Genomic DNA, 22850 nt, shown 5'->3' with positions numbered 1-22850 from the left:
TTTGGGTTTTAGGAGAAGGGTGACTCTACCCCAAGCCCAATGTCCCTATTCTTACCATGTCCTACTTCTTCCAGTCACAGTGCCGAATCAGCTTGTAAATTCATAGCTCTGCGTTCTTAAGTTCTAGTGTCTTTTTTTGTTTGTATTATTTTGTGCTACTCAGGATTACAAGGTGATTAAAGTAGAAGTAAAAATGGAAGATGAAGAAGAGACAGATGGGGATGATGAGCTTTGTAAGGAGGAGGAAATCCCTCCAGAGATCAGCACAGGTGAGTAATAAACACTAAATCCAGAGAAGAGTCCCAGATTCTCCTTGTTCAGTCACTGCAACAATTATTATTATTATTATATAGTATTTATATAGCGCCGACAGTTTACGCAGCTCTTTACAACTTGAGGGTAGACAGTACAAATACAATACACTTTAATACAGTAGGAATCAGAGGGCCCTGCTCGTTGGAGCTTACAATCTAAGAGGGAGGGTCAAGAGATACAAGAGGTAATAACTGTGGGGGATTGGGTTGATGGAGAAAATAAAAATACAGTTGTTAGGTGGTTGCCAGATAGGTTTCATTGAAGAGATGTGTTTTCAGGGATCGTTTTGAAAGTAGACAAAGTAGGAGATAGTCGGACAGATGGGGGTAGAGCATTCCAGAGGATGGGAGAGGCTCGGGAGAAGTCCTGGAGGGGAGCATGGGAAAAGGTTACAAGGGACCTAGAGAGCAGGAGGTCTTGGGAGGAACGAAGAGAACGAGTTGGTTGGTATTTTGAGACCTGGTTAGTGCTGTAGCTGGGGGCCAAGTTATGGATGGCTTTGTAAGTTATGGTTAGTAACTTGAATTTAATTCGTTGGTTGAGTGGCAGCCAATGGAGGGATTGGCAAAGAGGGGTAGCAGACACAGAGCGGTTTGCAAGGTGGATGAGCCTGGCAGCAGCGTTCATGATGGACTGAAGGAGGGATAGTCTTTTTTAAGGTAAGGCAATGAGAATGGAGTTGCAGTAATCAAGACGAGAAATGACCAGGGAGTGGATTAGAAGCTTTGTGGTATCATTGGTTAGGAAGGGACGTATCTTGGAGATAAATAGAGGGGGAAGGGGTATCGCGCTTCAGGGGGGTGGTGTAGGTTAATATTGGATATTAAATAAATAAATTAAATAAAAACGCTGTTAAATCAATATTCAATAATATGTGGTGGTGTTTAAATCAAGTAAAATCATCTAGTGTTCAGTGTATCCATAAAATATTCAATAAACACATTAAATGTATAAAACACACTGCTTGTGCATATATCTATAAAGTGCACAGGTGCTGTGAAAATAAATATGAAATTATATAATACAATAATACATATACTAAATATTCTTAATTCATGTGACAATAAAGTGCTCAGTGCTCCATCTATACATAAGTGGGTGATATTCTCTCAGCATCCAGTGCTTTCAATTCTTTTAAAGTGCTTAAATTGTCCCAAATTCAAAAATAAATAAAATAGACAAATCTTCTTATTCCAAGTGTTGAATCTCCACCTTACACCGTGTGGACAAACGGGGTGATTCTCTGCGCCTATCACCCCTCAGGGTGTGCTAACTGCTCACCTTAGATTATAAAGTGTTGCACCTTTTTGTTGTAAACATATAGTAATCCTCTCCTCTCTTTCCTTGCTGTATGCTCAGGAGATGGTGTTCAGCCTTAACTGACTAGATCGGGGTATACGTCCTCAAAGGATCCCACGAATCTCAAAGGAAAGTGCTCACATAGTGCAGTATTGCCATAAAAATGTGTTTTATTAAAGTAAATCGAAAAACACTTACAAACAAACGTGGTATCTGCGCATTCAATTGAATACAGGGAATCGCGGACCTTACTTCCGCATACAGAACATCACTTCCGGTGCTGGCCCTACGCGTTACGTCACATCCGCCCACTGACTTCTTCAGGGAGATGTTCTTCTCTTCTCTTCTTCTCCCCCTTCTTCTGCCAGTAGACAGTAATGGGGGGACAGTATGTGCCCAGTGGGGGAATCAGGAGCCATCAGCCTCTATCAGACTCCGGCTCTCCTCCTCACATCATGTCATTGTGTGTTACCAGCCAAGAGACGTGACCAGTCTCCCCCACACACACTCTCTGGGGTCTCTCATACATCTTAGTACAGGGGGCTTCTCTCTTATCTCTATTCACAGACCCCAGAGACACTCCGAGAGATGTCAAAGCTAAGGAGGAGGAAGAAGAACATGTGAGGATCAAAGAAGAGAAGATCCCTATAGACATCAGCACAGGTGAGCAGTGAATGCTTAAATCTGTCTTTCCATTTTCCCCAATTTCCCATTTTTAACAATAAATAATCCCGGATTTATGTATCAGTTTTCAGGACCAGTCTGAAATGTATCAAACCTATGTCATATGACACAACATGTAGATACATATTCGCCAGCACACCAAGGATCTTGCAAAAGCAGTCCAAAAAACTTTATTCAAGATACGATCACATCAGAAAAATATAGTGCAACGTTTCGGAGCCGCGTAGGACCCCTTCGTCATCACATGCCTGACAAAGGGGTCCTGCGCGGCTCCGAAACGTTGCACTATATTTTTCTGATGTGATCGTATCTTGAATAAAGTTTTTTGGACTGCTTTTGCAAGATCCTTGGTGTGCTCGCGAATATGTATCTACATGTAACCAATCCAGTTGCCAACTGGTGATCACTTCAGCACCCAGTACACACGAGCCTACAAACCAGGAAGGTGTGTGATAGGAATATGAACTATAATATGACACAACATGAATTTCTTTATGGCAACTCTTGGCTGCCATGGTTGACCTGTACTTCAGGGTACACATGGATAGGAGGCCTCATTCTACTTAGAAAATATCACATTGTAGCTATAATTTCTTCTTACTGCTTGTGCATGTATGTTTCATCTCAACTCTCAAATACACTCTTTAAAGTAAACCTACTATAATTTTGTTGTATATATTTTTCCTAAAGATGGAACCAGTAACAGCAGTATCCCAGAGAGATGTCCTTCTTCTCTTTATTATGGGGATTCCACACAAGAAGATCACAAGATCCTCCAAGATTATGAAGTACGTGAAACGGAGGATCTGGAAAAATAACGTACTGAGTGTATTGACAAAGACGGTACAAAAATAGAACTGCAGAATTCTAGTTTTTCAGCAGAGACCCTGTATGTCATCAAAATGCCTGCTATTACATTTGTTAGCCAGAAAAGTCTCTTTGCACCTCTCTCATTTACAGTAGTTTCACTGTTATTTGTATTACCAGACACCCCTATAGGGGATTGGTAGATGTGGGCTGTGTGGGGACTTTCTTGGTATCGTACTCATGATATATAACAACACATAATTTATATAAAATAAACTTTTTATTATAATCGCTCCGACTTAGAAAAAGGGTCATGTACTATACTACTTTGGGGCGACCTCGGAGCGACTTGCATAGACTTCCATTATGTGAAGTCCCTGCAAGTCGCTCCAAAGTCGTGGTGCACGGGACTGACAAGTCGCCTCCCCAAGTCGTGCAGAGTCGTGTCGCGCTAGTCTGAATGGGCTCTAAGGGTTCTGTTATTGTAGTTTCACTGTTGCTAGGACCTGACCTTTCCTGACCTTATGGCTGAGCTCCAGGAGCTGCCATAACATTGATTAAAAAAGAAGTATGGGCTTATATTTTTAGTTTCATCCTACATAGCTTGTGAGCTACTTAGGTAGTACATAAAAATCTTTCCATCCCTCTGAGAAGTGCACCCTTACTGGTAAAATCAAGGCAAATACCTGTGGGATGGGCCACAATCTTCTCTGGATTCTTATATTGACTATCTTGTTGGGATCCACCCATTTGGCTTCTCCTCTGTTTGATGTTGGCTCTGGACTTTCTGCTGGCTCCCAAACAGTGGCGGCTGGTGCTCCAAATTTTTGGGGGGGGGGCGCAAACAGAAAAATGTAATAGGCATTGCTTCGCGCTAAAAAATAGCGTGACTTTGAGGTCACACAAGTGTGAAAGGGGCCTTCAGTAATCAAGGTACAGTGTGCCCCCATCAATGCAGAGTGACCAGTGAGCAGTGCCCCCATCAATGTAGAGTGACCACAGAGTGCCCCCATCAATGTAAAGTGACCAAAGCGTGACCACAGCGTGCCCCCATCAATGTAGAGTGACCACAGCGTGTCCCCATCAATGTAGAGTGACCACAGCGTGCCCCCTTCAATGTAGAGTGACCACAGCGTGCCCCCTTCAATGTAAAGTGACCACAGCGTGCCCCCTTCAATGTAGAGTGACCACAGCGTGCCCCCTTCAATGTAGAGTGACCACATCGTGCCCCCATCAATGTAGAGTGACCACAGGGTGCCCCCTTCAATGTAGAGTGCCCACAGCGTGCCCCCTTCAATGTAGAGTGACCACAGCGTGCTCCCTTCAATGTAGAGTGACCACAGCGTGCCCCCTTCAATGTAGAGTGACCACAGCGTGCCCTTTTCAATGTAGAGTGACCACAGTGTGCCCCCTTCAATGTAGAGTGACCACAGCGTGCCCCCATCAATGTAGAGTGACCACAGGGTGCCCCCTTCAATGTAGAGTGACCACAGCGTGCCCCCTTCAATGTAGAGTGCCCACAGCGTGCCCCCTTCAATGTAGAGTGTCCACAGCGTGCCCCCATCAATGTAGAGTGAACACAGCGTGCTCCCTTCAATGTAGAGTGACCAAAGCGTGCCCCCTTCAATGTAGAGTGACCACAGCGTGCCCCTTTCAATGTAGAGTGACCACAGTGTGCCCCCATCAATGTAGCGTGACCACAGGGTGCCCCCTTCAATGTAGAGGGACCACAGCATGCCCCCTTCAATGTAGAGTGACCACAGCGTGCCCCCTTCAATGTAGAGTGACCACAGCATGCCCCCTTCAATGTAGAGTGACCACAGCGTGCCCCCTTCCATGTAGAGTGACCACAGCGTGCCCCCTTCAATGTAGAGTGACCACAGCGTGCCCCCTTCAATGTAGAGTGACCAAAGCGTGCCCCCTTCAATGTAGAGTGACCAGAGCGTGCCCCTTTCAATGTAGAGTGACCACAGAGTGCCCCCATCAATTTAGAGTGACCACAGGGTGCCCCTTTCAATGTAGAGTGCCCACAGCGTGCCCCCTTCAATGTAGAGTGACCACAGCATGCCCCCATCAATGTAGAGTGACCACAGCGTGCCCCCTTCAATGTAGAGTGACCACAGCGTGCCCCCTTCAATGTAGAGTGACCACAGCATGCCCCCTTCAATCTAGAGTGACCACAGCGTGCCCCCTTCAATCTAGAGTGACCACAGTGTGCCCCCCTCAGGGGCCACCAATCAAGCTAAACAAAACAAAGCACATGACAGCAAAACTCCCACCCCTCTCCATAGCAGCAGTGTTGGCCGGCGCCCCGGGAACACCTTCTTTTTTTTTTTTTTTTGCTTTGGGGGGGTGGCGCCCCTGCGCCCCACATTGACCAGCCGCCACTGCTCCCAAGACTTCACACAGCACAACTCTTCTCCCCCTCCCTTCTCCTCACAAACAGCTAAGATTGATTCTCTTACAGACAGCCTCTATCTGCACACTGTGTAGCTGGATGATATGCTGCACAGCCACTCTTATCTGGGAACTTCACAGGTCAGAACTGCAGTGCAGCAGGCAGCTACACAGTGTGCAGAAAGAGGCTGTTTGTAAGAGGGAGAGAGGAGCTCTCTGTGCAGTATGAGGATGTGAGAAGGGGCTCAACTGTCACAGCATCCACGGAGGGTGAGAGGCACAACTTGGGGGGGGGGGCACAGCCCTCCCCAATATCTCCCCCTAGATTCAGCCATGTTATACCACTTATGTATTTTCCACTTTCCACGTTTAGACAGAGGAATAGCACAGTGGCTGGAATGGTTTACTGTTCAGGCGTGTGCCTGTTCACTAAACATGACCACATCCCCCCAAATGGAGGCAGGACAGAAAGAGGGGGTGGACTGCTGCAGTTGTAACTGCCCCCTCTAAACTTTCATATAGCAAAGGGATCGTTACTGGGACCTACATGACAGATAAAGTCCCCTTGCTGGAAAAACAAAAGGAGAGAGGAAAGAAATAACATCTGAATCATGATTATAGTCAAATCTGTTAACTATTTATCCTATCCCATACTTCTCATTTAATGAGAGTAACAGAAAAGGGAAATAACTGGAAAATGTACTTTACAGTGCATGTGCGGGGAGCCTAAAAGTCTTGGGTGGTGAAAATGAGTGGGCAAGTGACAGTCCAAAAATTTTGGGTTTTAAGAGAAGGGTGACTCTACCCCAAGCCCATTGTCCCTATTCTTACCATGTCCTACTTCTTCCAGTCACAGTGCCGAATCAGCTTGTAAATTCACAGCTCCGAGTTCTTAAGTCATAGTGTCTTTTTTTTGTTTGCATTATTTTGTACTACTCAGGATGAAAAGGTGATTAAAGTAGAAATAAAAATGGAAGATGAAGAGACAGATGGGGATGATGAGCTTTGTAATGAGAATGAAATCCCTCCAGAGATCAGCACAGGTGAGTAATATTCCAGAGAAGAGTCCCAGATTCTCCTTGTTCAGTCACTACAACAATCTCCTCTTCTCCCCCCTCCTCTGTCAGTAGACAGAAATGGGGGGACAGTATGTGCTCAGTGGGGGAGTCAGAAGCCATCAATATATTAGACACTAATAAAAGCACTGCACCATTCCTGCACAGCATGGGAGGGGGAGAATAACAAAGAGTGATACAGGCTATATTCCTGCACCACTCTTCGTTAGGGAATGCATACAGCAGATGCTTCTAATTTAACAAAATCTGCACCATGTTAATTAGGAGCAATTTGTTCTATGCCATGTTTGTGACAGACACAGTGCAGAACAGTACAGCTGGAGCTGCATGCTCCAGATTGCTCTGCACATGGAGGGTAATGGACTGGCCTAGTTAAAACCCTGATATGAATCCCATTGAAATGTTGCGGGGTATGAAACGGGCAGCTCATTCAAGAAAACAGACAAACATTTTGCAACTGAAGGAATTTTGCAGGAGGGAGCAGTCAAAGATTTTGCCAGTGGGGAGCAAGAGACTGCTAGGCAGGTTTACCAATCACCGACAAGAAGTAATTTCTGCCAGAAGGGGCATATACCGGCTTCTGAGGCCAAGGACGTAACTATCTTTCCCACAGTACACTTTTATATCTTTTAATATTTTTGTAGAATGACTGACTGAAAGACATACATGTTCGCCTGCACACCATGGATCTTGCACAACAGTCCGAAGAAACTTTTTATTGCAAAGGGATCACAACACATCAGGATAAGTGCAACGTTTCGAAGTCATGCAGGACCCCTTCGTTACAAATCTGACAAAGGGGTCCTGCGTGACTCTGAAACGTTGCAGAGGGGGAGGGGGATGGGGACATTGTTTCATCCCTGCTGATTGTTTAGGAAGGCGACATGTGCATTAGCTATTCAAAGGTTGTTAAGGACGCCGGCAGGTGCCCTCTCCTTAAAGCGGAGTTCCGGCCACAAAAACATTTTTTCAATGAACATACCCCCGGGACAGTCAGGGCTAGTACATTCCACAATGGCTAGCCTCTGATCTGTCCCGGTTCGCACTTACCTGCAAGAAGAAATACTCACTTATAAAATTTCTTCTACAGCGTTGCCATCTCTGTTGTGGGCAGCTGAAGCCGGCGCGATCCTCTTCTGCGTCCTCTTCCGTGTCTTCTTCTCCCAGAATGCGCCGCACCGGCCCCTCTCGTAACTTCTGGTGGGGCGCCACATTCCTACACAGCTTCTGGGCATGCCCAGAACTGTTTAGCAGTGACGAGCGGGGCCGGTGCCGTCGCATTGATTCCTGGGAGCGATGACGGTCAGCTCCCAGGAATCATTGCAAACCGGAAGTGACGGCGCGGGCCACAGCCACAGAGGGAGGAAGTGGAAAATAGGTGAGTATTTCTTTCTACAATTACAAGGTAAGTAAAAAAAAATAAATAATCCTAACTATCCAATTCCTTTTCAGGTGAAGAAGAGCAAGTGGATGGCCACAAAATCGATTAGGTCGATTTTGTGGCCGGAACTCCGCTTTAACAACCAGCTAATTTCTGCCCCTAGAAACGAACCCTGGGTGTGAATCCCTTTGACTTAAATGGAAGGTGCACCAAAGATGCAGCATGCAGGACTTTTTAAACTGCAGCGCAGCGATGTGAAAAGTCTTGTAGGCTTTAAAGGGAAATAATTTTGATGCACTTTTGTCCCATGGAAAGGCACGTTACAGTGCAGCAAAAGTGCATCAGTGGGAAAGGGGTCTAAACAGTCAATTTTGTAAATTACCCCTATTGCTAGGGTTGACATGAACCCCATGCTACAAATTTCCTTTGATGCAAGGAGATGGTAATTCATTATTCTCTGCCAAGTGCTATGGAGAAATGCCATCTTAAAATTAGGGATCGACCGATTATCGGCAATGGCTCAGTGGCCAGTGGCTCATCTGGGTCTCCTGTTCCACCGGGAGACCTGGGCAACCAGCCTGCATGGCCGCCGAAGACCTGATCAAAGCTGCATTTGGCTTTCATGACATCACGCATTCATGACTTCACTTCTGGGTACTCGGCGCCAGATTCCAAAAAATGACAGCATTCAAAACAGCCAAACTTGGCGTTTTGAATGCTTTTAAGTGCAGAGGAGGAGTTTGGGGTCTTTTAGACCCCCAGATCCCTCCACAACAGTACTTATTATTATTATTATTTTTTCAGGTACTTATTTAGCGCTGTCAATTTACGCAGCACTTTACATATACATTGTACATTCACATCAGTCCCTGCCCTCAAGGAGCGTACAATCTAAGGTCCCTAACTCATATACATACACTGTAGGGCCAATTTTTTTATACAGGATCCAATTAACCTACCAGCATGTCTTTGGAGTGTGGGAGGAAACCGGAGTATCCGGAGGAAACCCACGCAGGCACAGGGAGAACATGCAAACTCCAGGCAGGTAGTGTCGTGGTTGGGATTTGAACCAGTGACCCTCTTGCTGCTAGGTGAAAGTGCTAACCACTACACAACTGTGTTGCCCAGTTACTTGTCAAGTGATTAAAAAAAAAAAAAAAATGTTTTAAATGTACAAAAATATCAGCCCATAACGGCCGATACCGAAATTCAATGGCCAGAAAATCGGTATCTGCAACAAAAAAACGATATCGGTTGATCACTACTTTAAATATGTAAAATAAATAAAGGGACTCTCTTAACTAGGGGATTAAAGACGATTTGTCTCCATTCTGCAATGACCATCACTCTCCTCCACCATTATAAATAACCACATGACCACAGGTTGGAGTTAAATGGCCATAGCAGCCTTTTATTAGCAAACTGTATACATAACAGGTAAATAACACGTTAAACCCAGTTTTTTACTGGAGCCTCAAAGGTCCCGGTAGGCATCAAAGAAGGAGGTACCTTCGTCCGACTTAATTAGGCCTCCAGCCGCCACAGCACCGGCTTGGAGACAACGAGTCGCAGGTACCAATATACCAACTACTGGGAGCCGTACCTCAGACGGGTCCCTACCAAGTATAAGTTTGCACCATCTGGGAGCCGTACCCCAGACGGGTCCCTACCAAGTATAAGTTTGCACCATCAGGGAGCCGTACCTCAGACGGGTCCCTACCAAGTATAAGTTTGCACCATCTGGGAGGCGTACCTCAGACGGGTCCCTACCAAGTATAAGTTTGCACCATCAGGGAGCCGTACCTCAGACAGGTCCCTACCAAGTATAAGTTTGCACCATCTGGGAGCCGTACCTCAGACGGGTCCCTACCAAGTATAAGTTTGCACCATCAGGGAGCCGTACCTCAGACGGGTCCCTACCAAGTATAAGTTTGCACCATCTGGGAGGCGTACCTCAGACGGGTCCCTACCAAGTATAAGTTTGCACCATCAGGGAGCCGTACCTCAGACGGGTCCCTACCAAGTATAAGTTTGCACCATCTGGGAGGCGTACCTCAGACGGGTCCCTACCAAGTATAAGTTTGCACCATCTGGGAGCCGTACCCCAGACGGGTCCCTACCAAGTATAAGTTTGCACCATCAGGGAGCCGCACCTCAGACGGGGTCCCTACCAAGTATAAGTTTGCACCATCTGGGAGCCGTACCTCAGACAGGTCCCTACCAAGTATAAGTTTGCACCATCTGGGAGCCGTACCTCAGGCGGGTCCCTACCAAGTATAAGTTTGCACCATCTGGGAGCCGTACCTCAGACGGGTCCCTACCAAGTAGAAGTTTGCACCATCTGGGAGCCGTACCCCAGACGGGTCCCTACCAAGTATAAGTTTGCACCATCTGGGAGCCGTACCCCAGACGGGTCCCTACCAAGTATAAGTTTGCACCATCTGGGAGCCGTACCTCAGACGGGTCCCTACCAAGTATAAGTTTGCACCATCAGGGAGCCGTACCTCAGACGGGTCCCTACCAAGTATAAGTTTGCACCATCTGGGAGCCGTACCTCAGATGGGTCCCTACCAAGTATAAGTTTGCACCATCTGGGAGCCGTACCCCAGACGGGTCCCTACCAAGTATAAGTTTGCACCATCTGGGAGCCGTACCTCAGACGGGTCCCTACCAAGTATAGGTTTGCACCATCTGGGAGCCGTACCCCAGACGGGTCCCTACCAAGTATAAGTTTGCACCATCTGGGAGCCGTACCTCAGACGGGTCCCTACCAAGTATAAGTTTGCACCATCTGGGAGCCGTACCCCAGACGGGTCCCTACCAAGTATAAGTTTGCACCATCTGGGAGCCGTACCTCAGACGGGTCCCTACCAAGTATAAGTTTGCACCATCTGGGAGCCGTACCTCAGACGGGTCCCTACCAAGTATAAGTTTGCACCATCTGGGAGCCGTACCCCAGACGGGTCCCTACCAAGTATAAGTTTGCACCATCTGGGAGCCGTACCTCAGGCGGGTCCCTACCAAGTATAAATTTGCACCATCAGGGAGCCGTACCTCAGACAGGTCCCTACCAAGTAGAAGTTTGCACCATACTAACCTACCAGGACCTTGTACCCCCATTGCTGCCATGACAAAGAAACACCCCAAAAGAAGAAAGCCACTGTTAAAACAAAAACAAGGGCAGCGGACCACAAAACCAAAAGTCAGAAAAAACAAGAAAATGGGAGGGAGGGTGGGAAATATTCTCCAGTTCAGCTTTCCTCCGACTGAAGACTTCCTGAGGCCCCTAGCTTGACCTCTCCCTGTAGCTCCACCCCTTCCTGGCCAAAACACCAATTAAATGTCCCAACATTTATATTTACTATAGTACTGGGCTAAAAACTCCTCCTTGCCCCAAACCCCTTTAACCCCTGTCATGCCGGCCCTCCGTCCATGTCTCTTCTCTCCTTTACTCCGGGCCTCTCTTTACTCCTGTTTTACTGCCTTATTTCTTAATCTAGATGGACGCTACAGAGGGTATAGCACCGAGAGACCACTTGCAATCTCTCCAGATGGCGAAATAGAAGATTATGATGTCTCATTTGAGTCTTCAGAAGAAGAAGACGTTGTTACCCCAACCCTTCATTCAGGACTTCACGGGGAAGATCTGTCATTTGATCCCTCTGCCCAAGCCAAGAATTGTCCTAGTCACTCCCCTCCTCTGAGCAATCATAAAAGGGCTGATGGGGATCGAACATTCTCATGTATGGAGTGTGAGAAGAACTTTACAGTGAGAGCCAAGCTTATCAAACACCAGAGGACCCACTCAGCAGAAAAACCCTTCTCATGTTCTGAATGCGGGAAAAGTTTCCGGCAGAAATGCCTTCTTCGCAGACATCAAACAAGACACAACAGTGACAAACCGTTTTCATGCTCCGAATGCGGAAAAAGTTTTGTCCAAAAATCGGATATCGTCCGCCATCAAAGAACTCACACGGGAGAGAAGCCGTATTCATGTCTTGAATGTGGAAAGAGTTTCGCTCGGAAACACTACCTTAACACGCACGAAAAAGTTCACTCTGGGGAGAAGCCGCACTCGTGTTCTGAATGTGGCAAATGTTTTTCCCGGAAATCCTATCTCAACACGCATGAGAAGGTTCACACGGGCGAGAAGCCGTTTTCATGTTCAGAGTGTGGGAAATGTTTCGCTGACAGATACCGCCTCGTCACGCATCATAGAGTTCACACTGGCGACCGACCGTATACTTGTGCTGAGTGCGGGAGAAGCTTCGCACAGAGCTCGGATCTTATTAGACACAGGAAGGTTCACACTGGTGAACGCCCGTATTCGTGTTCTGAGTGCGGGAGAGGTTTCATCAATAAATCGGATCTGATTATCCACGAGAGAATCCACACAGGCGATCAACCATATTCGTGTTCGGAATGTGGGAAGCGGTTTTCGCACAAATCTACCCTTAAGTCACATCTAGGAACCCACAGGTGATGAGGTCCTTGTATCACAAAGACAAGTTACTTACATCTACTGTATTTTCTCTACATATCGTGGGGCCTGGTTTACAACAGTACAATAAATAATTAAAATAAATCTGCTGAATGTATGCACTGAATAAAGCTGATATTTCCCTGTTTAATTTATATACAAATTCAGGGCCTCCGTTTACTTTTACTCCTCCTTGACCACACAGCTTCACATCAACTCTGTAAATAACTTTTCATCCCAGCCTAGTTGTCTCATACTCCACCCAAATCATTTACACTATATTGTCAAAAGTATTGGGACGCCTGCCTTTACAAGCACATGAACTTTAATGGCATCCCAGTCTTAGTCCGTAGGGTTCAGTATTGAGTTGGCCCACTCTTTGCAGCTATAACAGCTTCAACTCTTCTAGGAAGGCTGTCCACAAGGTTTAGGAGTGTGTCTATGGGAATGTTTGACCATTCTTCCAGAAGCGCATTTGTGAGGTCAGGCAATGATGTTTGATGAGAAGGCTTGGCTAGTAGTCTCCGCTCTAATTCATCCCAAAGGTGTTCTATCGAGTTGAGGTCAGGACAAAGTTGGGAGCATGAAATTGTCCAAAATGTCTTGGTACTAATGTCACTGGAATTAAGGGGCCAAGCCTAACCCCTGAAAAACAACCCCGTACTATAATCCCCCCTCCACCAAATGATTTGGACCAGTGCACAAAGCAAGGTCCATAAAGACATGGATGAGTGAGTCTGGGGTGGAGGAACTTGACTGGTCTGCACAGAGTCCTGACCTCAACCTGATAAAATTCCTTTGGGATGAATTAGAGCCGATGACTGCGAGCAAGGCCTTCTTGTCCACATCAGTTCCTGACCTGCCAAGCCCAAACCCTGGAAAAACAACCCCGTACCATAATCCCCGCCTCCTCCAAACGATTTGGACCAGTGCACAAAGCAAGATTCATACAGACATGGATGAGCGAGTTTGGGGTGGAGGAACTTGACTGGCCTGACCTCAACCCGATAGAACACCTTTGGGATGAATTACAGCAGAGACTGCGAGCAACATAGGAACATACATTTTTCTTGCTAGACACAAGGTAAAAAGACGCAGACCAATAATATCAATTCACTCCTGCTTGACCACACGGCTTCAGATCAAATCAGTTTAGCAACTCTGTAAATAACTTTTTGCCCCAGCCTAGTGGTCTCATATTCCACCCAAATCATTTACACTATATTACCAATTGTATTGGGACGCCTGCCTTTACACCAGGCATGTCCAACCTGTGGCCAGGGGGCCGCATGTGGCCCAGAACCGCAGGCAATACAGAGCTATTCCTGTCCATTCATTCTGTGCAGCTAAGGCTGCAAAGAAGGAGATTGGGGGCTGTGTCCTCAATCCCCTTTCTCTGTCTCAAAGGTGGAACATCAGAGGTCTGTTTAGACCACTGATATTTCACTAAAGCTCCTGAATGGGGCTCTTAACCACTTAAGCCCCGGAAAATTTTACCCCCTTCCTGACCAGGGCCTATTTTGCGATTCGGCACTGCGTGATTTTAACGGACAATTGCGCGGTCGTGCGACGCTGTACCTAAACGAATTTGATGTCCTTTTTTTCCCCACAAACAGAGCTTTCTTTTGGTGGTATTTGATCACCTGTGCGATTTTTTGATCATGCGCTATAAACAAAAAAATTAGCGTCAATTTTGCAAAAATAACAATATTTTTCACATTTTTTTTATATGAAATTCCCCACAAAAAAATGTAAAAATCAAAATTTTTTAACATTTTAGGCCAATTTGTTTTTTTACCATATGTTTGGTAAAAAAAAAATCGCAAAAAGCTTATTTTGATTGGTTTGCGCAAAAATTATTGCGTTTACTAACAAAGGGAAAGATTTTTGTCATTTTTGTTGTTTTTTTTTTAACGCGTAATGGCGGTGATCTGCGATTTTTTTTTTTTTGCGGGACTGCGACATTGCGGCGGACAGATCGGACCCTTGACTGACATTTTTGACACTTTTGGGGTTACCAGTGACATTTCTACAGTAATCAGCGCTATACATATGCACTGTTACTGTAAAAATGACACTGGCAGTGAAGGGGTTAACTTTTTTTTGAGAGGGAGGGGTTATGTGTGTCCCTAGGGGCGTGTTTCTAACTGTGATTGGCTGTGGCTTGATGTGTAAGAACAGAGATATATGATCCTACATAGCAGGATCGTATGATCTCTGCTGTTACACAGGGGAGACTGACAGGCGGCTGTGTTTACATTAGCCGCCTGCCTTTCTCCCGGTGTAACGGACGATCGCGCGCGCGGGAGAGCATGTGACCGCGCGGGAGCGCGCCTCTGGCGGCGCGCGCTCGCTCCCTAGAGCCTCACAGGCTAGCGACGTAGCCCTACGTCGCTTTGCCTGTGAGGGGCTGACCACCGCCGTGGTTAAAAAATTGTAAAAAATAATAATTGTAAAAAAGAAAAATACTAAATAATACAAAATAATATTAAAAAAAAAAAAAATGACTGACACCAATGACGGAACTACCAGGGTCACAAAGGTCGCACTTGCGACCGGGCCCTGACGTTCTGCCACCGGGCTTGGAGTGCTCCCATGCTAAGACTGATCCAGTAAGTATGGAGCCTTCATGTTTGTTCTGTCCTTTATTTGACACTCCATATGTGCACACACATATCATTTACCTTATAGATTCATGATGTACACCTACTCCTGAGGAAGTGAATTATATTTAGTATAAGGGTGCTATATTTTATCGTGTCTTTTGTACATGCTTGTATGTGCTCACAATGTTGATGCTATTACTTGTATACCCTATTTTATATTGTACACATTGTACATGTATTTTACTACTGATCAGTCCAACATGGTTTTACTGAATGTGATTATTATCCATATGGCTGTTTTAATAAAACATTTTCACTATTGGTATAACACTGCACCATGTTGTTTTTTGAGTGTGTAGCCTCAATTAACCACCTGCCGACCGCCCACAGTATATTTACTGCGGCAGTCAGCCCCTCACAGGCAAAGCGGCGTAGGGCTACGTCGCTCGCCTGTGAGGCTCTAGGTAGCGAGCGCGCGCCACCGGAGGCGCGCTCACGGACACCTCCGCGCGTGTGCCTGGTGGACCCGATGTCCGCCGGTCACTCGCGATCGTCGGTTACACCGGGAGAAAGGCAGGCGGCTAATGTAAACAAAGCCGCCTGTCAGTCTCCCCTGTGTAACAGCAGAGATCATACGATCCTGCTATGTAGGATCATATATCTCTGTTGTTACACCACAAGCCACATCCCATAACAGTTAGAAGCACGCCCCTAGAGACACACTTAACCCCTCCTTCTCCAATAAAGTTAACCCCTCCTCTGCCAGTGTCATTTTTACAGTAACATTGCATATGTATAGCACTGATTACTGTAGTAATGTCACTGGTACCCCCAAAAGTGTCAAAAATGTCAGTCAAGGGTCCGATCTGTCCGCCGCAATTTCGCAGTCCCGCAAAAAAAATTGCAGATCGCCGCCATTACTCGTTAAAAAGAAAAACATTAAAAATGACAAAAATCTTGTCCTTAGTTAGTAAACGCAATAACATTTGCGCAAACCAATCAAAATACGCTTTTTGTGATTTTTTTTTTACCAAACATAGGTAGCAGAAAACAAATTGGCCTAAAATGTTAAAAAATTTTGATTTTTACATTTTTTTGGGGAATTTCATATAAAAAAATGTGAAAAATATTATTTTTGCAAAATTGTCGCTCTTTTTTTTTGTTTATAGCGCGCGATCAAAAAATCGCACAGGTGATCAAATACCACCAAAAGAAAGCTCTGTTTGTGGGGAAAAAAGGACGTCAAATTCATTTGGGTACAGCGTCGCGCGGCCGCGCAATTGTCCGTTAAAGTCACGCAGTGCCGAATCGCAAAATAGGCCCTGGTCAGGAAGGGGGTAAAATCTTCCGGGGCTTAAGTGGTTCAAGTCCCCCGGGCAAATGCATTTCCTGTTTGTACGAAATTTGGGATGGAGGCTACCACTCTGATGGGAGATCCAGATCAAACCTTCCTTGTATAATGCCACCGGGCTTGGAGGGAAGGGCCCAGGATGGCGGTCACGGGGGCCCTTCATGGGTTCTTGTTATGGGTCCCTTAAGGTTCTAGTTATACCACTGGATGAGGCTTAATTTCTTACATTTGTCAAGTGTCAGCCTTCCTGCCTTGTGAGCTTCAAAGGCTTGTTTGGGATTGTCTGATTCGTCTTTTAAATAGACTTTATTGCACTTCAATGGTTATGAAAGCCGGTATTGTAACTGAATTGTGTAGCTACCAAACTATGAGCTCTACCACAAAGCCACCCAATAGGCATGTTGACGACTAGTTCTACCATTGATCTGATAAGCGAGTGACCCAGTTGGAACAAGACCTTTGTTCTTTGAAATGCCAGCAGAATGCTTGGATGTATAGGGAGAGGTATAAGCAGTAGAAAGAGGGAAGTGCTTATGCCGCTGTACAGAACACTGGTGAGACCTCACTTGGAGTATTGTGCGCAGTACTGGAGGCCATATCTCCAGAAGGATATAGATACTCTAGAGAGAGTTCAGAGAAGAGCTACTAAACTAGTACATGGATTACAGGAAAAAACTTACCAGGAAAGGTTAAAGGACCTTAACATGTATAGCTTGGAAGAAAGAAGAGACAGAGGGGATATGATAGAAACTTTTAAATACATAAAGGGAATCAACTCGGTAAAGGAGGAGAGCATATTTAAAAGAAGAAAAACTACCACAAGAGGACACAGTTTTAAATTAGAGGGGCAAAGGTTTAAAAGTAATATGAGGAAGTATTACTTTACTGAGAGAGTAGTGGATGCATGGAATAACCTTCCTGCAGAAGTGGTAGCTGCAAATACAGTGAAGGAGTTTAACCACTTTACCACCGGAGGATTTTGCTGTCTTCCGTCCAGGCCGCTTTTTGCGATTCGGCGCTGTGCGACTTCAACTGACAATTGCGCGGTCGTGCGACGCCGTGCCCAAACGAAATTTACGTCCTTTTTTTCCCACAAACAGAGCTTTCTTTTGGTGGTATTTGATCACCTGTGCGATTTTTACTTTTTGCGCTATAAACAAAAAAAAAGCGTTTATTTTAAAAAAATAACAGTATTTTTAACATTTTTTTATATGAAATTCCCCCCAAAAAAGATGTAAAAACCAATTTTTTAAAAAATTTTTTGCCAATTTGTTTTCTGCTACCTATGTTTGGTAAAAAAAAAAATCGCAATAAGCGTATTTTGATTGGTTTGCGCAAAAGTTATTGCGTTTACTAACAAAGGGAAAGATTTCTGTCATTTTTGGTGTTTTTTTTTTTTTTTAACGCGTAATGGCGGCGATCTGCGATTTTTTTGGCGGGACTGCGACATTGCGGCGGACAGATCGGACCCTTGACTGACATTTTTGACACTTTTGGGGGTACCAGTGACATTTCTACAGTAATCAGTGCTATATATATGCACTGTTACTGTAAAAATGACACTGGCAGGGAAGGGGTTAATTTTATTGGAGAGGGAGGGGTTAATGTATGCCTGGTGCTTACTGACGTGTGGGGGGGGGAGGTGACTGAGTGACACAGGGACAGATCGGATGTCCAGCTATGCTGAACAGTCCGATCTGTCACTCCCTGTCACTATGGAGATCCGCCCGCTGTGTTTACACACAGCGGGCGGATCTCCAGACTCGATCCCCGACGATCGGGTAAGAGCAGCGGCGATCGCCGCCGCTCCTCCCCTGGCCCGACTCCCGCTGTGAATGAAAACAGCAGGAGCGAGCCTCCGGCGGCGCGCAAGCGCCGCCCAGAAGGGGGAGTGTCTGACGACGTAGTACTACGTCGTCAGACGATAACGAGCCACTTTGCCGCAGTAATATTACTGTGAGCGGTCGTAAAGTGGTTAAGCATGCATGGGATAGGCATAAGGCTATCCTTCATATAAGATAGGGCCAGGGACTATTCATAGGATTCAGATATATTGGGCAGACTAGATGGGCCAAATGGTTCTTATCTGCCGACACATTCTATGTTTCTATGTTTAATTTGAGAGTTCTCCCCTGGTTAACCCAGGGATAAGCTTCTGATATACATTTTCAGGGGAACCCCACTCAAAAAAGGGTGTGCGGCTCCTCCTGAAAATCTATATCAGATGCTTATCCAGGTATGCAGCAAGTTTGCTGGTGTTCAGGTCAGAAGGGATGAAGTTCCCAAATAGGCGATGAAGTGGGTCCTCTATTTGAAGGAATTAATGGTTCGTTTTGAAAAATGTACTTGCTTATAGAGTAAAATGTTAGGTCCAACAAGGTATAAGCTACCTCATTGGCTTATCTCTACTATTTACATTTTTACTGAGCACAGGGAGTATAGCTATTGCTATACTTCTGTTACTCTGACATTGAACTTCATATTATGTGACCAAAATAAAGTATTCTGTGAATAGACAACAGAAGAGAAGGGTGGGCAGAGTGCATTGTTCTACTCCCGGCGCTCTGAAAGGAACAGAAAAAATGTAAGTAGTAATAAAAAAAGCAACAACTCCACAAGGTGGCATACATCTCTTTGGACCTAACCCCCTTTATAAACTAGCATATTTTTAAAAGTATTGCAATTCCCAAGGTTATGCTTTAACCGCTTGCCGACCGCCGCAAGTAGATTTACTGCGGCAGTCAGCCCCTGCCAGGCAGAGTGACGTTAATTAACGTCACTAGCCTGGGAGGGTCTGGGGAGCGAGCGTGCGCCCGCGGAGGCGCGCTCCCGCTCCCGCGCGGTCACGGACCCCCCCGCGCGTGTGACCAGCGGACCCGATTTCCGCCGGTCCCTCTCCCCCGGCGATCGGCGGGGGAGAGGGAGAAAGTCAGGCAGCTTGTGTAAACAAGCCACCTGTCATTCTCCTCGGTGTAAAGACACTGATCACACGGATATACTATGTAGATCCGTTGATCAGTGTCCTTACACCTCAAGCCACAGCCAATCACAGTAGAAAGCACGCCCCCTAGGGACACACACAGCCCCTCCCTCCCAAATAAAGTTAACCCCTTCACTACCAGTGTATTTTTACAGTAACAGTGCATATGTATAGCACTGATTACTGTAGAAATGTCACTGGTAACCCCAAAAGTGTAAAAAATGTCAGTCAAGGGTCCGATCTGTCCGCCGCAATGTCGCAGTACCGCAAAAAAAATCGCAGATCGCCGCCATTACGCGTTAAAAAAAAACAACAAAAATGACAAAAATCTTTCCCTTTGTTAGTAAACGCGATAACTTTTGCGCAAACCAATAAAAATACGCTTTTTGCGATTTTTTTTTACCAAACATAGGTAGGATAAAACAAATTGGCCGAAAATGTTAAAAAATTTTGATTTTTAAATTTTTTTTGGGGGGGGGAATTTCATATAAAAAAAATGTGAAAAATATTGCTATTTTTGCAAAATTGTCGCTCTTTTTTTGTTTATAGCGCGTGATCAAAAAATCGCACAGGTGATCAAATACCACCAAAAGAAAGTTCTGTTTGTGGGAAAAAAAGGATGTCAAATTCGTTTAGGTACAGCGTCACACGACCGCGCAATTGTCCGTTAAAGTCACGCAGTGCCGAATCGCAAAATACCCCCTGGTCTTTTAGCAGGAAAATCCTCCGGGGCTTAAGTGGTTAAATGAGTTGTGTGAATTAAAGAGGACCTTCAGTCGTCGTCGTCCCCAACGAAAAAACGAAAAGTCAGCAGCTACAAATACTGTAGGACGCTTACCTGTCCAGGGATCTAGCGCTGTACTCATCCGGGCCGGTTCATCGCCCGTCTTTGGATCCATGTCTAGTATAGATGGCCGCCAGCCGCCTGGGACCTGTGATGTGTTGCAGAAGACTGTGGGCAAAAAGGGGGGGTGAACTTCTGTTTGGATTGCCTAGGGAAGTAAAACTAGGTACCCCCAAAGTTAAAAGTCAAATGATGGCGGAGCGGTGCGGCTCTCGTTCTGGGAGGACGTCGTATGACGGCGCCCCAAAAAAGCCGCTCTTGCCCGTTCGCGAGGGCGCGCAGCACGGCGATCGTCACTCTGCATTGAATGGGGGCACGCTGCGGTCACTCTGCATTGAAAGGGGGCACGCCTGCTATAGAGGACAGCTGGGATCTGGCAGCTCCATCTCCGCACACAGAGCGGAGATGGATCTGTCATCCGCCTGCTCAGCGGGGATCGGCGGATCGATTTAATCCTATAATAAGGCTTACCTATAGGTACTGTAAACATCTCCTAAACTTGCACCGTTTAGGAGATATATACTGTATACTGCGCTGGTGACATCATCATCGGCGCATGCGCTCTGAAGGAACGGCCGCATGCGCCATTTCTGTGACTGGCAGCTCCCGCAGACATGCGCGGGAGTGGCGTCACACGGCTCCAGTCAGTAGCACAGCTGGATGCGGCCTCCAGCGGGGATGACTAAGGCTTTGTTTGAAGGTAAGTTTCACATAATGTGCTAGCATGCGATGCATACTAGCACATTATGCTTTTACTTTCCAGGTAAGACAAAAGAAAAAAAAAAAACAACAGACTGTACTTCCTCTTTAAGCAGAGATTGCGTGAATATTTGCGTACAGCGCTGTCACTTTTGTAGCATCAAGACATGTACACAGATAATCAGGGCGCTGGTCATCAGTGCTGCCTACCAGTGCCTATTAGTTCCCCCTACCAGTGCTGCCTATCAGTGTCCATCAGTGCAGCCCCATCAGTGCTGCCTATGAGTGTCCATTTGTGCTGCCTACCAGTGCCTATTAGTGCTCCCTAACAGTGCTACCTATCAACGCTGGCCACCTGTGCTGCCTATCAGTGCCCATCAGTGCCTCCTCATCAGTGCCACCTCATCAGTGCTGCCTGTCAGTGTCCATATGTGCTGCCTACCAGTGCCTATTAGTGCTCCCAACCAGTGCTACCTATCAGTGTCCATCAGTGCTGCCTATCAGCGTCCATCTGTGGTGCCTATCAGTGCCCCTTACCAGTGCTGCCTATCAGTGTCCATCAGTGCAGCCCCATCAGTGCTGCCTATCAGTGTCCATCTGTGGTACCTATTAGTGCTCCCTACCAGTGCTACCTATCAAAGCCGGCCACCTGTGCTGCCTATCAGTGCCCATCAGTGCCTCCTCATCAGTGCCGCCTCATTAGTGCCACCTCATCAGTGCTGCCTGTCAGTGTCCATCTGTGCTGCCTACAAGTGCCTATTAGTGCTCCCAACCAGTTCTACCTATCAGTGTCGGACTGTCCATCAGTGCTGCCCCATCAGTGCTGCCTATCAGTGTCCATCTGTGGTGCCTACCAGTGCCTATTAGTGCCCCCTACCAGTGCTGCCTATCAGTGTCCATCAGTGCAGCCCCATCAGTGCTGCCTATGAGTGTCCATCTGTGGTGCCTACCAGTGGCTATTAGTGCTCCCTAACAGTGCTACCTATCAATGCCGGCCACCTGTGCTGCCTATCAGTGCCCATTAGTGCCACCTCATCAGTGCTGCCTGTCAGTGTCCATCTGTGGTGCCTATCAGTGCCTATTAGTGCCCCCTACCAGTGCTTCCTATCAGTGTCCATCAGTGCAGCCCCATCAGTGCTGCCTATCAGTGCCCATCAGTGCCTCCTCATCAGTGCCGCCTCATTAGTCCCACCTCATCAGTGCTGCCTGTCAGTGTCCATCTGTGCTGCCTACCAGTGCCTATTAGTGCCCCCTACCAGTGCTTCCTGTCAGTGTCCATCAGTGCAGCCCCATCAGTGCTGCCTATCAGTGTCCATCTGTGCTGCCTACCAGTGCCTATTAGTGCTCCCTACCAGTGCTACCTATCAATGCCGGCCACCTGTGCTGCCTATTAGTGCCCATCAGTGCCTCCTCATTAGTGCCACCTCATCAGTGCTGCCTATTAGTGTCCATCTGTGCTGCCTACCAGTGCCTATTAGTGCCCCCTATCAGTGCTACCCATCAATGACGGCTACCTGTGCTGCCTATTAGTGCCCATGTCCCAGGTGGGACAGACGCTGCTCGTTACACCAGGGGTACCCCAAGCAACATCGCTAATCGCATCAGAGTCAGGTGACTCACTGAATCGGCAGACTGCCTCCTCATTAGTGCCACTTCATCAGTGCCCATCAGTGCCACCTCATTAGTGCCCATCAGTGCCATCTCATTAGTGCCACCTCATCAGTGCCCATCAGTGCTACCTCATTAGTGCCACCTCATTAGTGCCCATCATTGCCACCTCATCAGTGCTCATCAATGAAGGAGAAAAATTCCTTATGTGCTAAATTTTATAACAGAGGAAAAAAAAAAAGGCTTTTTTTTTTTTTTTCTTTTTCAAAATGTTCTTTTTTCGTTTGTTTAGCAAAAATAAATAATAACCCCCATAGTGATTA

At 46.4% G+C, this 22850-nt stretch overlaps 1 protein-coding gene across 1 annotated transcript in view; it reads left to right on the top strand.

Annotated features, from left to right (window-relative positions):
- The window catches only part of LOC309564350 (uncharacterized protein), a 97490-nt gene that overhangs the window by 59564 nt on the left and 15076 nt on the right, over positions 1-22850 (top strand). Inside the window, exons 10-15 of the mRNA XM_082268976.1 lie at positions 164-269; positions 2182-2277; positions 2989-3086; positions 6443-6545; positions 11460-12438; positions 12608-12729. Of these exons, the coding sequence (XP_082125102.1) occupies positions 164-269; positions 2182-2277; positions 2989-3086; positions 6443-6545; positions 11460-12438; positions 12608-12729 (1504 nt within the window). The remainder of the gene's footprint in view (positions 1-163; positions 270-2181; positions 2278-2988; positions 3087-6442; positions 6546-11459; positions 12439-12607; positions 12730-22850) is intronic.

The sequence above is a fragment of the Pelophylax lessonae genome (genome assembly GCF_965119305.1).
Source record: "Pelophylax lessonae genome assembly, chromosome: 9".
In the NCBI taxonomy this organism is placed as follows: domain Eukaryota; kingdom Metazoa; phylum Chordata; class Amphibia; order Anura; family Ranidae; genus Pelophylax; species Pelophylax lessonae.
Note: the sequence above shows the minus strand (reverse complement) of the source record. Positions and strands in the feature narration are given on the sequence as shown.